This window comes from Cygnus atratus, chromosome 2 (genome assembly GCF_013377495.2).
Source record: "Cygnus atratus isolate AKBS03 ecotype Queensland, Australia chromosome 2, CAtr_DNAZoo_HiC_assembly, whole genome shotgun sequence".
Lineage (NCBI taxonomy): Eukaryota > Metazoa > Chordata > Aves > Anseriformes > Anatidae > Cygnus > Cygnus atratus.
In genome coordinates, this window is record NC_066363.1 from 137,325,455 (window position 1) to 137,342,599 (window position 17,145).

The window sequence follows — 17,145 nt, forward strand, 5'->3', positions numbered from 1 at the left end:
AAACGGGACAGGAGGCAACATCTCCCTGTCTGTCCCAGGAACCCGTGGGTTGCCTCATGGCCAGCTTTGGCCGCTCCCTGTACCTGTAGCTGGCACGCCGCAGGTACGTGCTGGTTCACACGTTCGGCGTGGGGCGTGCGAGGCTCAGGACCAGAGGTGCTCCCGCTGGGGTGGCGGCACAATTCCAGGCATTGCACAAGCACCGGGGCCCTGGGGCTTTATGTGGTTTGGGGAGGTGCAGGAAGGCTTTCCCTGTACCGAGCCCTACAGAACAAAATCCCCGCTGACATCTGCAGGCCGAGAAGAACCGGGGACGGCTTTGGTGTTGGTAAGAGCTGAGGCAAACCATTAATTAACACGCCCACTCCTCTTCGGGGCGACTACAAAGCAACATGAAGGTGATTTAACACTGGTGGAAACGCACCCCGGCTGCTCACGGAGGGGTCGCTGCCCCTCTCCCTGCCTCCCTCCCTCAGCACCACGACCCCCGAGCCCCCTCGGAGCCTCCTCCCCGCCGCCACCGGGCGGCGCCCGGCCTCGCTCGGCAGCTGCCACGTCGAGGCCGCCTCCCCGGGCCGAGGAGGAGGAGGAGGAAGAAGGAGGAAGGGAGGAGGACGAGGAGGAGGGGGCGGAGATGGCGGCGGGGCGCTGACGTTGCGGGGAGGAGGAAGGAGGAGGAAGAGGAGGAGACCCGGCTGCCTCCGGGGCAGAGGCTGCCGCGTCCCGCGGAGGCTCGGCGCGGCTCCGCGTCCCCCCCCGACCGCCGTCCATAAGGCGGTGGCCGCGATGCGCTCGGCCTGAGCGCCCGCCTCGGGTCCCCTTCTTCGTGCCTGCGAGGGGCGGCGATGGCCGCGGGCAGCTGGCAGCAGGCGGCGGCCCAGCAGGCCGAGGAGACGGCGGCCCGGGTGCGGGACGCGCTGGCGGGAGGCCTGGGCCTGCTGCGAGCCGAGCTGGGCCTGGAGCTGGGCCTCGACCCGCACGGCCTGCCCACCTGGCTCGCCCTGGGGCTGCCGGCCGCGCTGGGGCTCGGGCTGCTCGGGCTGCTGCTGGCCCTGGCCTGCGGGAGCGGCCTCCGCAGGAAGGCAGCGGCCGGCCGGGCCGAGAGGAAGGGCGACGAGGCGGCGGCGGCGACGGCCCTGACAGGCGGCGGGGGGCCGGGCAAGGCGGCGGGGCAGCTGGGGCTGAAGGGCGACGAGCAGAAGAAGAGGAGCAAGAAGAAGCTGCCCGAGAAAGCGGCGAGGGTGAGAGGGGAGCCGGGGAGACTCGGCCACGGAGCCCTGGGCACGGCCGGGGAATTGGGGGGGACGAGGGCCGAGATAGCGGGGTTCACCCCAGTGGCATCCGCCGGGCTCCCTCCGGGCTGCCCGGGAGCTTTGCAAACCAACATTTAGGTGAAAACGATGCTTTTTTTCCTCCTGGGGAAGGAGAAGAGAGCTCCCCGCTTTTTTAGTGGAACCGTGGGTTATGTACGCACACTGTACTGTTGCGTTTTTACTATCAATATTGTCTTTTTACTATCAATCGAAAGCTTAGTGGATCAGGAGCTGGTAGCAGAGACCTTACTGTGGTTCAGCTTCTCAAGGCAGGAGTCGCAGCCCAGGCAGGTACAGGCTGTTGGAAGCCTCATAAAGGCTGCGATGATTCAAACTTGAGTAAGGCTTTCTGCTGCGCCTTTTCGGCAGGACACGTTAACACCAGGCTTGTGGTGAATTTGCCTCGCTAGGAACATGTCTCGGTTGTTACAGTAAGGATCATCTCCTTTAATAAGGAAATCTGTCTCTCAGCAGCCGCTTAAAAACAGATCGTGCCTGTCTTTTATTTTAATCCTCGGTCTGTGATGTAGGAATCTTGTGTCTTTGACAGCGTTTTCATGAGAAAATTAATTGAATGCAGAAATTATCAGCTGTCCTTTTCAAGCTTCCAGTTATCATAGTTTTGGGACTTGAAGGGATTGCTTCAATAGCTTTTATGTTGTTGGTATGTTTGTAATCCTATTTACATCCAAATGGATTATAGGAATGAAAGTGCAGCAGCTGTCCCCTGCCTTTTACAACTATGTCTTTTAATTACATAGTGTGAAATTTAATATGAATTGTTTGCCTAATGACGAGAAAAAGGAGGTGCAGAAAGGGGTTGTGCCTTCGTTTGGTTCTGTGGCAATACTGAGACTTGAGAAGTTTTGTTAAAGATTTTTTAGCCTGCTCTCCATTAAAAAAATACAAAAGTCTGTATATAGCACCAAACTGTCTTTTGAGCAGTGAACTCCTGAAACTCACTGGAGCTGATTCTGCAAGTTGCAATAGGCTAATAACTAAGCACCAAGAAGAGGAAGCACTGTGATTCAGAATTTTTCAAATGTTGCTAGGTCTCCATTTTGAAGAAGACACGTTAAAGATGCAGTGTTTTTTTGCTGTCCTGAAAGGGACATCCTCCAAGGCTTAATAGATCTGTTATGCTTTCTAGAAAACAGACTAAGCCTAGAAATAATCCCAGTTTTTCTTATTTTATTTAAACTCCAGTGTAAAAACAAAACATAAACTCTTGCAAGTCATCATTGGAGACACTGAAAAATGCCTGAACAGAAGACAGAGTGAAGAAATAGATACAGTGTTGACAATGTTCTGCAGTGTAGGGCTTTATAAAAGCAAGCTTTGTATTAATTGTGTATAAACTTAACTAGCCGACATTTTCAGTGAATATAAATACTTGTATTGTTTCCAGCTTGGTTTACTCAGGCACAAAATAGCGAAAGTTAAGGCTATGGAAGAGCAAATAGTTTCACAGTCAAAAAGGAGTAAAAGAGTTTTTCAACTGTCAAGATATCATTCTGTATTCTTAGGATTTGAAAAGTTATTTTCGTAGTACTTTGTATCCATTATTTCAATGCAGAGATAAGATTAAAAAAAACTTTGCAGGAAAGAAAATGAAAGAACTGAATCATTAACTACAGTGCAAACAAGTTTGTATCAGCAGTGAAATTAAATAGGCCTGCCTCGTGCTAGTTTTCCAACATAAGTTCACGGGGACCTGTATTAGCGCGTTCCAAGATTTTCTGACTTTTTCACCATGAAAAACATTCAAAATCACATGGGAAATTTACAGAAGCAGCAGAAAATCCTACCGAAGGCTGCATAGTGGTTTCATCTTGTATTTTTGTACACTCGTGCTAATAACGAGATCTGTGAAGGAAAAAGAGTAAGCCTATTATCAGTAGATTTACCAGAGGGTTTGCTATGCCAGGGTCTAGATTTCCATTACAGGCATTACAGAAAGCTTAGAGCAACTGGTCTGGAGCATTAAAAATCACACTCCAGATGTCTAATTAAAAGCCGTAGGGTTACTTTAATGTAGGGTTACTGAGCTCATTGTGGGGCGGGTGATGTATGCTCTCATCAGTCAGGATCAGAAATGTTCTCCACCGTTCCCTTTCCGAGGAAGAGTATTGTTGCTTTGTTTCTTGTGTTTGGGTTTATTTGGTTCCTTCATAGGTATGGTACAATTTAACTGAGATTTTTAGTACGATGTGGAGCTGAACGGCAGGGAGTTGACTGGAAGCTGTAGTAGCTGTGGTGTTCTGTTTATTGACTTGCTGTGGGTAGACTGAGATCAAGTGAATGATTTAGCGTTCATTAGCACTAAGTTCAGAGAGCCAGTCCTGGCTTCCTCCAGCAGCTTGGAGCAAGGTAGCGTCATGGTACCTTCACTTCAGATTCTCTCTGTAGATGTGCAGTAAACCTCAAGCCCCTTTTTCTCTTTTCCTCAGCTCCTGGCAGGGGACAGAGCACTTTGTCTTCCATCTCAGAGCTCTTTAGCCCCTAGTAAGATTTTTTTTCCTTTCCTTTCCAAAAATCTCTTGATCTTTCATCTTAGTTCCTTTCCCTTGTAAATAATTCCTGTGCTTCGCTTCTACTTTTTAAACCTTCAGAAGAAAAAAGGTGAAACTGATATTACATGGTTTCTGTAAAATCTGGAAAACATCACAGAAATTTAAGAGTAATAATCTGCGTTCAGCTACAGCTTATAGAAAGCCATTCATCCCATCTATTTACAGATGCAGAAAATACCAAGCTGACAATATATTTCCTATTGTTTGAAGTATACCAGAACAGTAAAGGCTGCACACTGAAGTTTAATTTTGGTACAAGCATTGGCATTCATTTGAGAAAGCTTCTTACTTGGCCTGCTTGAAAGAACTTTTCAGGCTATGCTTATTACGCTTAGAAATAGACTGCATAAAGACTTTTTCATACTTCTAACTGATACTCACGTGTTGTACCTGTCCAACTGCAGCAGTAATAAGGCTGTAGGCTTGTCCAGGGCTTGCAGAGAAAATTGCTTAGTTTCTGTCTTAAGAAAAGCTTATAGAAAACAGTGGTAAATGGATTCTTTCATTGGCCAAAAAAATTGTAAGTAGGCGTAGCTTTGTACTGTGTAACTGAGGACTTTGGCTAATATGGCCTTGTAAAACTCCAATGCTAGCGATTTCATTACTGCTTTTTGCAGTGTGAAACTGAGGTATCCATAGCATTGTACTGTGTTTAAAGAACAGTATTTTTGGTTTCAGCACTTAATGTCAGCAAAACCTCTATTCTACTTCTGGATTATCTTAACACCCTCAAAAAAGAATGTATGTGGAAAAAGGGTTGTTTAAATATTGGAGTTTTAAGATCAGCAGGCGAGTTCAGGAGTGTGTTCAGAAATGAGTATTGTTATTGACAGCAGTATTTCTGCTGTCACATCTTCCCTATAGCTGTTTGGACGAAGAGGAAAAAAAGATGGCATATAGCAACTTGATCTATCTAAGTGAATTAATATTATTGGTGGAAGTTTAGTATATTAGTGCCAAGTTTTAAACTTTGTCTTTTTAGCTGTAGTTGCCTTTTAAAAGAAACACTTCTTAATACTCTGGAAAAGCTTTTTTTCTTTCCCGCTTCTGTTACTATCTTTGTTATACCCAAAAATGGTCACATGAATTTTGGTTAAAAGTCTATGATTCATCTGTGGATAGAAATAAAATGTGGAAAGCTTCCACCGAAAAGGCAAATATTGCAAATATTCAGGGAGAAATGTATGACGGTTCAGGCTTTTAAACTTAATTCTAATGGTCATGGTCTACACGATCAGATGATCAGACAGTGTTTTAAGCAGTCGTGGATGAATTTTTCTGGAGGGTTCTTAACGGATATGAATTAGCTTAGTACTTAGGAGAAACGGCTGAAGGTTTTTCAAATTCAATATATTAAACATTTTATATTGAAATTTTGAGAGAGATAAAGACAGTGGTGTTCAAATTTAAGGTATATATGTTATACCAAAGGAGCAAAGCAATGTACAGAATTAAAAGAAGTTAGCTGGCTGTAAACATTTCTGACACAAGTCCAAGAGCAATACTGCAGCAAATCTGTTATCTAGGCATACCACTAAGTAACTTAGAGTTTCTTTCTCCACCTTACGATCTTAAACATCATGGATTTTAAAAAGACATTGTACCACTAACAACATAGCTGTACGGCATCTGGAAAAATAGGTTCGAGAACTGATTTTGGCAGTGGGTTATTGTCAAGAATGAACATCAGATCTTTGGTATCCCTGTGGAGTCTTGCACTGTGAGCTTAGTGGAGAGGAGCTTCTGGACAGACTTTGGAGAGACAGATCTATAAAACGATTTTTCAGAACGCCAAGGGAAGAAGCGTAGTGTGCTAGATATAAGAGGTCTAATTTAAAGCCAGCTGTTGCAGGAGGAGAGGGGTTAGGTGATCTGATCTTTCAATTTCTATTAATAGTTACAAATAACAAGTTGGCATGCTAGCTAACTACAGTAAGCAATACTATGGTACGCACTGGTGCCAGGGGTGCTCTGTAAGCATAATATAAAATGGCAAGAAATAATTCCCTTCCCAGTTAAGCTGAGGAGCAGATCTGGTATTTAAAGGAGTAGGTCACACTAACTTTGTAATGTAGCCTTTTACTTCAGAGCAATCAGGTTGGTTTAATGCGAACTTAAGGTAGCTCATGTTTTTTAATAAACAGAATAGCTAAGAACAATGTATGGAGTGGTTTAAACTTTATTTAAATAGATGTTTTGCACAGGAAATACATTTGACCCAGACATTAAAACAAATATGAAGTAGAGTGGTTACTTATGCTTAACACCCTAAATTAGAGTGAAAATTAAATACCTGAATCATTATGAATAACAAGAAACCTGTTGTGTGGAGCTAGTATCAATTAATACCTTTGGCAGTTGCATTTCTCTCGGTGAGAGTAATTGCTAACAGCAGTATAAAACTTCGGGTAGTTTAATCCTGTTCAACACAACAACCTCACTCTTCATTTTTTGGGAACATTAAAGAAATTATTGTATTTTTGCATTGGGAATATGGAAGCTGAGGCATATGCCTCTGCTGTCAAAGTGACGATAAGACTTAGGACTGTCCAGATTTTTAACTTCATTATCATAGAAACTTTTGGAAAGTAATACATGCTAATTTCCTTCCTTTAATTACTGTGGAAGGGAAAATAGTTGACTGATGCGATGACTACACTCAAGTCTGACCCTCTGAAAAGAACAACAGGATGTTCTTTGTTCATGCTGCATGTTTAACTTCTAATTTCTGTTCTACTGTGGAAGTTTTAACTTGACAAGTGAGTGAGCTGTGAGGGTTACACACAGGTACTGGGGGAATAAAGTGAAGAAATTTATTCAAGCTCGGAATGATTTGAAAAATTCAAGCTGCTACAAAGTGCTAAATGTGTTCGTTTAATTAGATAACTTATGGTGTGTACAGATGTAGCTGGTCTCAAAGCTGGTAACTTACAGAAATTTCTTTCAATAAGTAATTCCTATATTGAATAAGATTGAGATGAAATGAGGAGAATTATATTTTCTTTCCATTCTCATTCATACACGTGGTAAATACAGAACTGCAGTGGATATTCTGAGTGCTTATCCAAAATTCTGTGGGTTTTACTCAATCTTGCAGGCATTTTTCAGTCAAGTAGTTGCATTTCAGTAATCGTGTAGCCTAAGCTTTGCTTCATCTGCTTTCTCCAGTTTTTTTATTATTTATACTTACTGTTTACGCAGCCTAATGGACGGTCTTTCCTTGATGTATCTGAGGATGAAATAATACAGCCTGTCTGTAAAGAAAATACAAAGCAACCTTTGGATGCAGAAAAGAAGAATGAAAAGGTCAGTTATGTACTTGAAATGAAAATGTTGAAGTTTAATGCATGTTACTTCAATATCTAATAACTGTATTTGTGGTAGGAAATCCAGTTATTTATCTGAGTGGGAGGGGGGGGCATGTTTTTTAATATGGAGAGTATTAATCTAATGCTCTGTTGGAAAGAGCTAATGTATTTTCTCAGCTTCTGAGATCATGCCTTATCACGGAGTGTTTGCATCAAGCAAAACAAACCCCCATGCTGAACACTGATGCCATTGTTCACAATTTGAAGATGTTAAACCTACAGAAATTAAGTTTGTGTTTAATCTTTGTGGGCTTCTGTGGAGATGCAGCATAATGATAGTATTGTTAAGTGGCTTGTAAATGGCCCAACAATAGAGGGACTACTATTGAAAGGATTAAGAGCATGTGCATGCTTATTTCTTTTGTCAGATGTATCCATTAGTGATTAGAGATCTTAATTTCTGATGACAAACACAGGCTTTGAAGTCTGGTGTGAACTTTCTTATTGTGCAAATTGAACAGCTGCATTAGAACATCTTTTTAAAGCTTGATCTGAAGCTTTATGTACTAGGTAGCCATACTAAAGACGTGTTATTTTTTTGAGGACTGATCCCTTCTAGCTTTGCCATAAATGCTGTCCCTTCTAGGCAACGTAGATATATTTATGATAGGCCCCAGAGCAAAACTTTATTTTGGTTCTTTTGCTAACATTGTGCATGAAACTTTCTCACTGGCATGGATTTCTGAAAATATTTAATATATTTCCTGGCTTATGCTACAGTGAAGACTAGCTATCAGTTTTGTTCTGATCAGGTAAACATTGTTGGATTTTTTAATTTTTTACTATTAGGAATGATAAAAATTCACTCTGTTAAAAACCTTTAAATATGTACATACATATATTTTGACAAAGTAAATTGACTTAAATCATTTGATATATTTGAGGATTAATTAATAGAATTTCCTTCCCAAGATGCTTTTGCTCTAACTATACTGAAGAGTATTGGAGAAAGAAAACAGTATTTCATTACTGTAATTTGTTTAGCTCGCTCAAGCTCTAATTAACTTACTTGACTACCCTTTTTTTTGCAGTTAGTATGTTGGTGAAAAGAAAACTATCAAAAAGTTAATTGTATCATGTCATTTGGCTATAGTACTCTGAAAGCTTTCATTATTGACAAATAGACTTTTCTGTAAAATGGCTTCGCCTTAAAATTTCATGCTGCATACTTCTTTCTCTTCTCCATGAGTCACATATCAGACTGTTCTTTTCAAGAACAGAACAAAATGTGATCCTGAAGGAATAACCACGTTTTTATCCTTAACTTTCACTTATCTTAAGCATGTTTCCAGGCAGGTAAGGTGTTTCAATACTCAACCTGAGCTTTACCTTAAAACCGAATTTTGAAATGTTAAATGAAAGCTGCAGGGGGTTGGTACCACCACATGGATTTTTGATGCTCGTTCAACAGATTATGTTTTCGTATTGCTTTGGAGAAGCATGTTTGCCTCTGGAGTTGATTGTTACCCTTCAATTAAAAACAGCCCCAAGTACTTGCTTTAAGCTACGGGTAACTTTGCAGACATCTAATCATTTGGTTAAGCCTCTCGGGGCAACTGTTGTGTTTGTAACGTTATAAGCCTGCTGAGAAGAACATTAGGGGTCCTGTGTAGGTGTTCGTTCTTTGTATGGCTTGAGGTGGGCGGTAGGAGGTGATGGGTAGGATTTAAGTAGTACATGCATGTATACAGATATATAAATATATATAATCTGTCACCTGAAGGGTATGATTTTTTTGTTGTGTTTTAAATATTTGCTTTTGATGAAAAATAGAATTCCATTTGAGTTTCTGTATTTGTTAGCTGCTTCAGTCTTGTGAATTTCACGCATGTTTTTTCAGGGTAGTCATTTAGGTTTTGTCCTCTTGTTCTGCTTTGTGTGGAAGGGAAGCTTTGGGCAATGTCTAGATTGTGGCTGATTCATACAGTTGTTCATTCTCTTGTCACAGAACAGTTTCTTCCCTTTTTTCAATTTTAGTGACTTGCGCAGTACAGGGTTTTTAGTCATTTAGTATATGGGACTGTATTTAAAAAAAAAAAAAATTCCGCGGATGACACTGTAGAATCTTAAAACTTTAGTGCCAGTTCTTTTTAAAATTACACAAAACTGCCTTGTCTTGAATACTAGAAGTAAACAGACTATTAAGGACAAAGAAGAAAGGCTTATTTCTCTATAGTTTGTTCTTGCGTGGGGGACCATGTATCTTACAGACATAAATTTTGGCAAGCCTGCCAAGTTCCTCCTGTGCTCCTTGGCTGGTGGCAGACCCAACATTGGCAGCTTTCTATGTTGCAGAAGCTGACACTTTGAATGAATAGGGCTTCTGCAAAATTATTGGCTAGGTTGCTTGAGACCCTTTAACATCTTTAACCTTTAGCAGTCAGTTTGTTACCAGGAGAATGATGGTTACAGAACTTGGTTCACCACTTGGCTGGTAGTGAATAAGCTAGATACCTAATTATAGTTCCAGCTTCTTAGATTAAGTTCTAGTAACTCAGGTTAGGAAAGCAAATATATTTTCAATATTCGAATTCTCAGTCTTTGTTACTAACAAGGACTGTTTTTAAAATCTTACTTTCAAAACTCTTAAGCTTTGATGTTTTTATCAGAAATGTAGTGTTTGGTGTCAGTATCTCTGTAAAAGTGATTTTCTTAAGAAACTGCAGTTATAACTTGGAGAAGCAGTCATCTTAAACTGCTATCTGAAAGACTTGTGAAGTCTTCTGACATGTTCTCTTCATGTCAAAGACCAGATGAGTCGTGGTGGCTTTGTAGATGTGAGATTCTAAGACCTCAGCTTCCTTTCTCAGTGTAGCTGAGACTGGAGGATGAAGGTACACGATCACTAACCTCTCCTTTGCGTAAGTGGCAAGAAGCAAATCACAATCATCTTTCATGTTGTCTGCTGTCATGCTTAATCCTTTACTTGGAAGGTGCTCTGAGGAATGATTTGGCTTGTTCGTGTTCTTAGAACCAATTCTTCTCAGGTAGCTTTTGAAACAGTCCCTTTTCTTTTAGAGACTGTTCAGAAGTTACATAGCCAGTATGTGGGTAAATGTAGTTTACTGAACAAGTTTGTGAAATAATTCTGTTTGGATGCTTGCATATTGTGGGTCCCCTAGTACAGCACGTGGTGAATTAACTGCTCTAGTCAGATCTGTGTTACAGGTGTGTTGGCACAGCACTGCATACAAGCAGTGGCATTTTTATTAGCTCTGGTGCTGCACTAACAAGCTGTACTGCTTTCCGTAGCCATGTGGAAGCTACAAGATGCTTTGGGGGCATGCAAACTCAAAGGCATGTACACCGCCTACCATGGTGGACCTTTAGGATTTCTGCTACAACTGTGGTGATAATTTACGTGTTACCAGTCCTAGAGATATGGGTGTGTGGTTCTTAGCCATCTAAGACTTGCAAATGATATAGTCGAAACTCAGGCAAAAAGCTGGTAATTAACTATTACCCAGTTGCTAGTCTTGCTCTAGATGTCCAGAAAGACATTCAATATACTTGAAATATCTCTATTAGAGTATTCACATACAGAGACAGCAAATCGGTGGAAGTTGTGATTTAATGTGCGTGGGTAGCCTTCTTTCTTTAAAAACTTAAATATTTTTTTCCTTCAGGTTTATCTAGTAGTTCTTACACACCTTCAGGTTTATCTAGTAGTTCTTACACACCTCTTCACTAGATCAAAAAGCTTTTTAGTATTGTAGTTTCTTTCAAAAAAGGCACGCAAGTCATTTTGCCATCACTTTAGCTTATCAAAAGGTTAAAGTCAAAGGCTTTTCTGCAATATACTCCCTCCAAATACCTAAGGTCATTTTTCTTTTTTTTGATAGTATCTTTTTAACATCTTATTACTACCTGTTGCACCAAAACTGCTTGAAGGGGTAGTCGTATTTGTTCCTATTCATTTATCTCTGCCTGTATAGCCAAGAAACGATGACAGGTGGAACCATTTAAAAATAAATAAATATAAATGCATATTGCTCTAATCCCAGCTCCTGCTTTGAAGTAATTTTCCATGCTGGAATTCTTACCAACTTGTGTTTTTGTTTGTTTCATTGCTGTTTGCTTATATTTTAAGGTATCACTCATTCTGTGTTGCTCCACGTATAACTATACAGATTTTGCCAGTGGGATCTGTCTGTCATACAGTTTGTTTTCCTCTGTGACTGTGATGCTATCAGCATCGCTTCTTCCATCAGGATTTGTGCTCTGTAGCATAAGTACTTCTTCCCTCCATCTGCCATTTGTATACTGCACAAGGTTTTAATGCCCTTTAACAGTCTTAATTTATGTTTAGGAATAACTGTTGGTTAGTAGTCCTTTCATTTTCAAGGGACTGTCCATACAGAGGGTTGTTAAGAAAAAAATCAGTTTAAGTTTACTCCTGTTCTTTTGTTTTTGTTTTTTAAATTCTAAATATATAGTGAGCGATCACCAAGTAATTAATAAGGTGATGTTTTATTTTTATTCTAGTCAAAGAAAAAAAAGAAATCAAAGGGAGATGCTAAAACGGTTCAAGATACGTCACGTCTAGATGGAAAGGAAGTTGATGAAGGTACTGAGCACAAACACAAAAAAATCGATTAGATGTACTTTGATTTAAATGCTATTACTTGTTTGTGATTCATAAACACAGAAAACTCATTTTGTCCTACCTCCAGAATTGTATATTAGATCTGGAAATCTGATGTGTGAAACAATGTTTAATGATTTTAACTGTATTTCAGTTAAACTTACAGAAACTGAGAATAGTCATGTATAATATAATAACTAGTGTTATTCATGTTTGCTTTGGGAAGCAAAGTACTATTGCATTGCATCCAGGAAAAAACTTACCTTCTGCCAGTTGTTCATTTTCTCCAGCTAATGTTGAAGTTGCCTGCTGGGTCTGATTTTTAAACTGAACCTTTTTTCAGACTTCAGCTTGATATGAGACGAGGTAAAGCTCTTTCCTGTTTGCTCTGTAACTTAATCATGTTTTCATTTTGGGGGACATATTAGGAACCTGGGAAACTAAAATCAGTAACAGAGAAAAGCGACAGCAGCGGAAGCGAGACAAGGTGTTGACTGATGGTGGCTCAGGAGAATCAAATCCCCAAGGGTCAGAAAACACAGCTACTGTATCCATCGAACAGCTGATGCCTACACCATCACTTCCCGTTGGTCTCAGAAAAAATAAAGGTATGATAGTCAAGAGGTCTGTGAAAAAATTCTATAAAGATGATGTCTCTTGAATGCCCAAATAGTGACTGTTTTGGAAGCATAGGGGATATATTTGGATGTGTAACTCTTGAGGATATTATTTCAAGCCACATAAAGATATCTTTCCTTGTGCAAAACTCCCCCTCTTTTTGAGCCACAGTTTTGGGAGAGCTCAGGAGAGGACATCCTGGAGTAAATGTCTGAGGCAGTGTCCTCCACACCAGAGCTCTGTCAGCACCGGTATCGTATGTCAGTAGCTGCACAGTTGCATGGACGTAGGTCTCCATTCCTGCCTTTATGCTCTGACTCTGCTCGTTATGTTCCCTGGAAACTTCAGACTCACCCACAGCACTCTTGCAGGCAGTACCAACTCAACTTTTGAGTGCTTCCTTGTGGGAAGGTTATGCCTATGAGTTCTCTACACTGATTATATTCATTGCTTAACATGTAGACTCTTTCACTGTCTGGTTTGTTAGTACATGTGCTAAAGTGGTTCATGATGGTGGGACACATCTGGCTGAAGTTTAGAAATCAATTCTAGCAGCTGAGGTTTCAATAAGGAAAAAGGCTTTAGCTCCGAGGGCTGCTGCTGTTTCAGGTAGTCTCATAGATTTAAGCAGTGTGCAGGCATAAGAATTCATATTTTGCTGTAGATGAAAAGTGGTTTAGGAAGCTAAAAGAATCTAAACACACAATTTAGCTTTCTGGCATATTTCTAATCTGTTGATATGCTCAGCTCTTCAATGAAATGATATTCTAACTAAGCAGCAAAAAGACTGAGCCTAGCTACTATCTGGTACCTTGTAACAACATACTGAAACTTGCAGGTCTTAACAGTTGTTTTTTTTTTTTTTTTTATTGACTCTTGTTTGCATCTTGACTGGGTGTTTTGAAATTGGATAAATTGTTTCCTGTTTTCTTTTTTTTCCCTACTATTTACCTACAAACAGTGTCAAGGAACAGTAATTCCAGCTGTCTGTATACTCTGTGGCTATCCATGACTATTGTAAACTCTCTAGGCAAAGTTCATTATGCAGCATATGTTTTTATGTATCACCTAATATCAGAATAAATTGAAGAGAATCAGCTTTGTCTAATGTTTTCATGGTAAAGTAAAAGTTAGAAATATCTCTAAGCATTTCAGAAATGTATAGCTACAGCTAGCTGGAAAATGACAGCCTCTGTTTTAGATTTCTGCTTGCTATTCTTGGGAAGCTAGCTAGAATTCTTTGAAATCTGCAGCTACTAAGTGTATAGGCTGTAAATCACCTTTGAGTTCAATTTGGCTATAAGAATCAACACAAAGAAAAATAGAGTATTAATTTTACTCTTAAGTTTCATGAAAATGGCTTAATTTACTTTGAGGTACTGATTAATGTTATTGGGTGGGGGTTGGCTGTTTTTTTTTTTTTAAAATACCAGTTATGAATACTCTTAAAGGAATTTTACAGGTGTTGCTGTCTGCAGAAATTTACTCTAGCTCTGTCTCCTCCTACCTCTTAACCAGGTGATACGCTTCTGAATGTGCAAGTCAGCAGCTCTAAACCTTCCAAAGGGGAGTCATCAATTCCACAAGGTAAAAGGCTTTCATGACTAGGATTCCTAATTAACTGGAAACGTGCTTTACAGAAGTGAAAGCACATTGTCAGTGCAGGATGTTATGTGGTTACTAATCTGGAACTCTATTATGCAGCTGGCTCTTTTTGCTATGCAAATGTTATACTTCTAAGTTGCAGTTACTACTCAACAGGTTGAAAACAGTCTCTATTACATCTGTTGGGATGTATGAAATAAAAAAAAAAAGGATCTAGTGTCTGAAATTTTCAGGCAGATTGCTTGCTATACAGATCATTACTTGCAGAATGCTAAAGCTTATTCTCAAGCACCAGTTAAAAATCCCTCAGCTAGCTTTTCAAATTTACTTTTTTTGTGTGTTAATAAGTCTATTTGCTCAGAGAAAAATTAATATAGATAATTTCAAAGATAGCAGTTGATTATTGTAAAGTTTGCACTCATTGCAGGTTGTGTACATGTGGGTTATTCAGTTCTTTCAATGCTCCTTTGAGGGGTTTACTGTAAAGGCATTCATTTTGAGGACATTATTTGTCATATAGTTGTTAAACTATTTGGCTACTTTTAGACTATGCTTGACTGATGAATTGTAATGGCTTTTTGATAGGAGATGGTGATACAGCGGTGCATGAAGTGTATTAGTTTGGCATAGTGATATACAGATGGTGGTTTTTTATAGCCATCATTAGTGGCATTTCTTTAAACACGGGTAGTCATTGCATTTAAGCAAGTCAACAAATGAGTTATTAAAAGCACCCAGGTCCAGAAAATGCATCACTGCCAGTTTTTGAGAGCTTTGATTCACATGCTAACTTTCTGGACCATAGCATAGAGAGAAGGAGCCATGTACTTCAGAGGTGCCTAATGATAGGGTAGGAGGCAATGATTAAGTTGCAGTAAGGGAAATTCTGTTTGGACGTCATCAAGGAAGCTCTTTACACGGTTGCCTGGAGAGGCTTTGAACTCTCAAGTTCTGGTAATCATAAAGACTGAGTAAAATGACACAATTTTGAACTTAGCTGTACAGAAGTTAGCAGAAGGTGGAGCTAGGTTGCTTCCAGAGATCCATTCCAACCTTAAGTTTTCTGTGATTTTCTATGAAAAGTTGCTGGAAGAGTAGTTTAATAAACAGAATAATCAAGCTTTTGCTCCAGGACTTCAGCTGTCTTCTTGCAAGATTAAAGGGTTGTTCTACCAGCTACACCAACAGTTCCTGTGTTTGCTGTTTTTTGTTGTTGCCATCCCCTAAAAGGACATGTTACCCACAGAGGACATAGATTGACGCAGTGTAGCATCTCTAGAGTTGTGAGAGAAAGGACAGTGTTTTTAGGTACAGGGATTGTTGTATTACAGCTGTCTGTGTTTGGAAATAGGATTTATCTAGGAACATGTAGGCGTATCTCAGCAAATCATTTCTTTGCCAGTGAGGCTGCCTTGAATTTGGTATGCTCATGCTGCCTGAGCAGAGTTCATTTATGAAATGAAACATATTGTCTGTAGTTTTTGTGGACATATGATTCTGACTTAATTATGTGTCACTTTTTAGCTGAGTATTTAAGTGTTACACTCATAATATGTAGATACTTCATCATTTGTAAAGTGGCAGCTTTTTTGTTGTTTACAATGTATAACTAAAAATAAGAGAGGGTTTGATATGCAGGGCCCTTTGAGAAAGGTGTGTCATATATAGGTCAGGTTGGGTGTGCCAGGGGATCGTTAGCCTTTGTTTTATGGGGACATTAAAAGAAAAGAAAATTTATAATGATCTTTGTCTCAGTGTAGTACTGAGTCCTTTGAAAATGCATATTAAGCTTGCTATGACTAGTAGTTCCTCAGCAATGTAGACTGCAGATAAAGATTTGTGGTCTCTTACCATAGTGTAATGTAGAATACATTGCCTATGAATTATTTTGAGAGCTTGCCATGGGTTTTTTTGTGTGTCGTCCCCCCCCCCCCCCCCCCCCCAAGTTTGGTCTCTGTAGTTAATGATAGCTATGTGCCTAGTAAATTCCATGTAGCACTTGGGAAGCATTTTCTACACATCATTTCTTCTACTTAGTGCTTAGAGGACTATTGTATGCCACCATAGTTACAAAACAGAAATTGTTCTCCATTCAATACATATGGCTCTCCACAAGCCATTGCATCACCATAGTCTGTAAGAGAAATTGCCTTGTTTTTTTAATCTAGAGGCACTGATGAAACAAGATACGAGTCTTATAAAGAAAGGGACACAGGAGGAAGGGTGCAGTTTGGTGCTGTTTTTTTCCCCTTGCTCTTCAAGTTAGTTGACAGATGGTGTGTATCATCTGAACTGGAAAATCAGCTGAGACAGAGCAGCAGCTCTTCTATATCACACTGGTGTAGCAAAGCTGTTGTTCTTTTTTTTTTTTTTTCTTTTATTGCTAAGTATATGTGCATGTAAGATTTTAATTCTTCATCCAATTAGTATTTTGTGTAACGTTTCATTATTCTTGTGTTTTAAGTGTCTACAGGATTGAGTGAAAGCCATACGGTAAATGGTGGAAGCTGGAATGAGAAGTCTGTAAAAATCTCCTCACAGATTGGTGTAGGGGAGGAGAAATGGACGTCTGTTTCCTCAGCTACAGCTGGGAAGAGGAAGACTGAGACATCGGCTTGGGGCCAAGACACTGGAGATGCTAATGGGAATGGAAAGGACTGGGGCGTAACCCTGGTGGGCAGGCCCTGGAAAGAGCGTTCTTTGTTCACTCCTATTGGTAAGCTATTTTGAGAAAAATTTGCTTCACTTAAGCATTTTTACATAATTTTTGGTACTGAATCTCTGGAATAGCTTTGTTTATGTATTCAAAAAAAATCTTGGAATGGTCTAGTGAAATGTGAACTAAGCATTTTCTGTTTATTGCAAGTTCTGATGGCTTATCGTGCATGTTTTTCATTAGTTTAATGGGGTTTTCGGTTTTCATCTGAAATAAAATTATTTCTGTCAAGGAACCAAATTTTTTTTATCACTTTTCTAAAATTCTGAAGGTGTATATTAAGTCATTGAAGTATAATTTTTTTCTTTCCTTTTTTAACATATGTATTGGAACCTAGGTTATAAGTCTGTTTTGTTGATATATGATC

The 17,145-nt window shown here is 39.9% G+C and overlaps 1 protein-coding gene across 2 annotated transcripts in view; it reads left to right on the forward strand.

Moving 5' to 3' along the window:
• Positions 1–658: 658 nt before the first annotated feature.
• MTDH (metadherin) overlaps positions 659–17,145 on the forward strand; it is a 35,906-nt gene continuing 19,419 nt past the window's right edge. Inside the window, exons 1-6 of one of the 2 annotated variants that reach the window (XM_035546239.2) lie at positions 659–1,241; positions 7,088–7,192; positions 11,740–11,821; positions 12,268–12,447; positions 13,976–14,044; positions 16,527–16,778. In XM_035546239.2, the coding sequence (XP_035402132.1) occupies positions 846–1,241; positions 7,088–7,192; positions 11,740–11,821; positions 12,268–12,447; positions 13,976–14,044; positions 16,527–16,778 (1,084 nt within the window). In that variant the 5' untranslated portion in view covers positions 659–845. The remainder of the gene's footprint in view (positions 1,242–7,087; positions 7,193–11,739; positions 11,822–12,267; positions 12,448–13,975; positions 14,045–16,526; positions 16,779–17,145) is intronic. The other variant, XM_035546240.2, reaches the window with a different exon arrangement.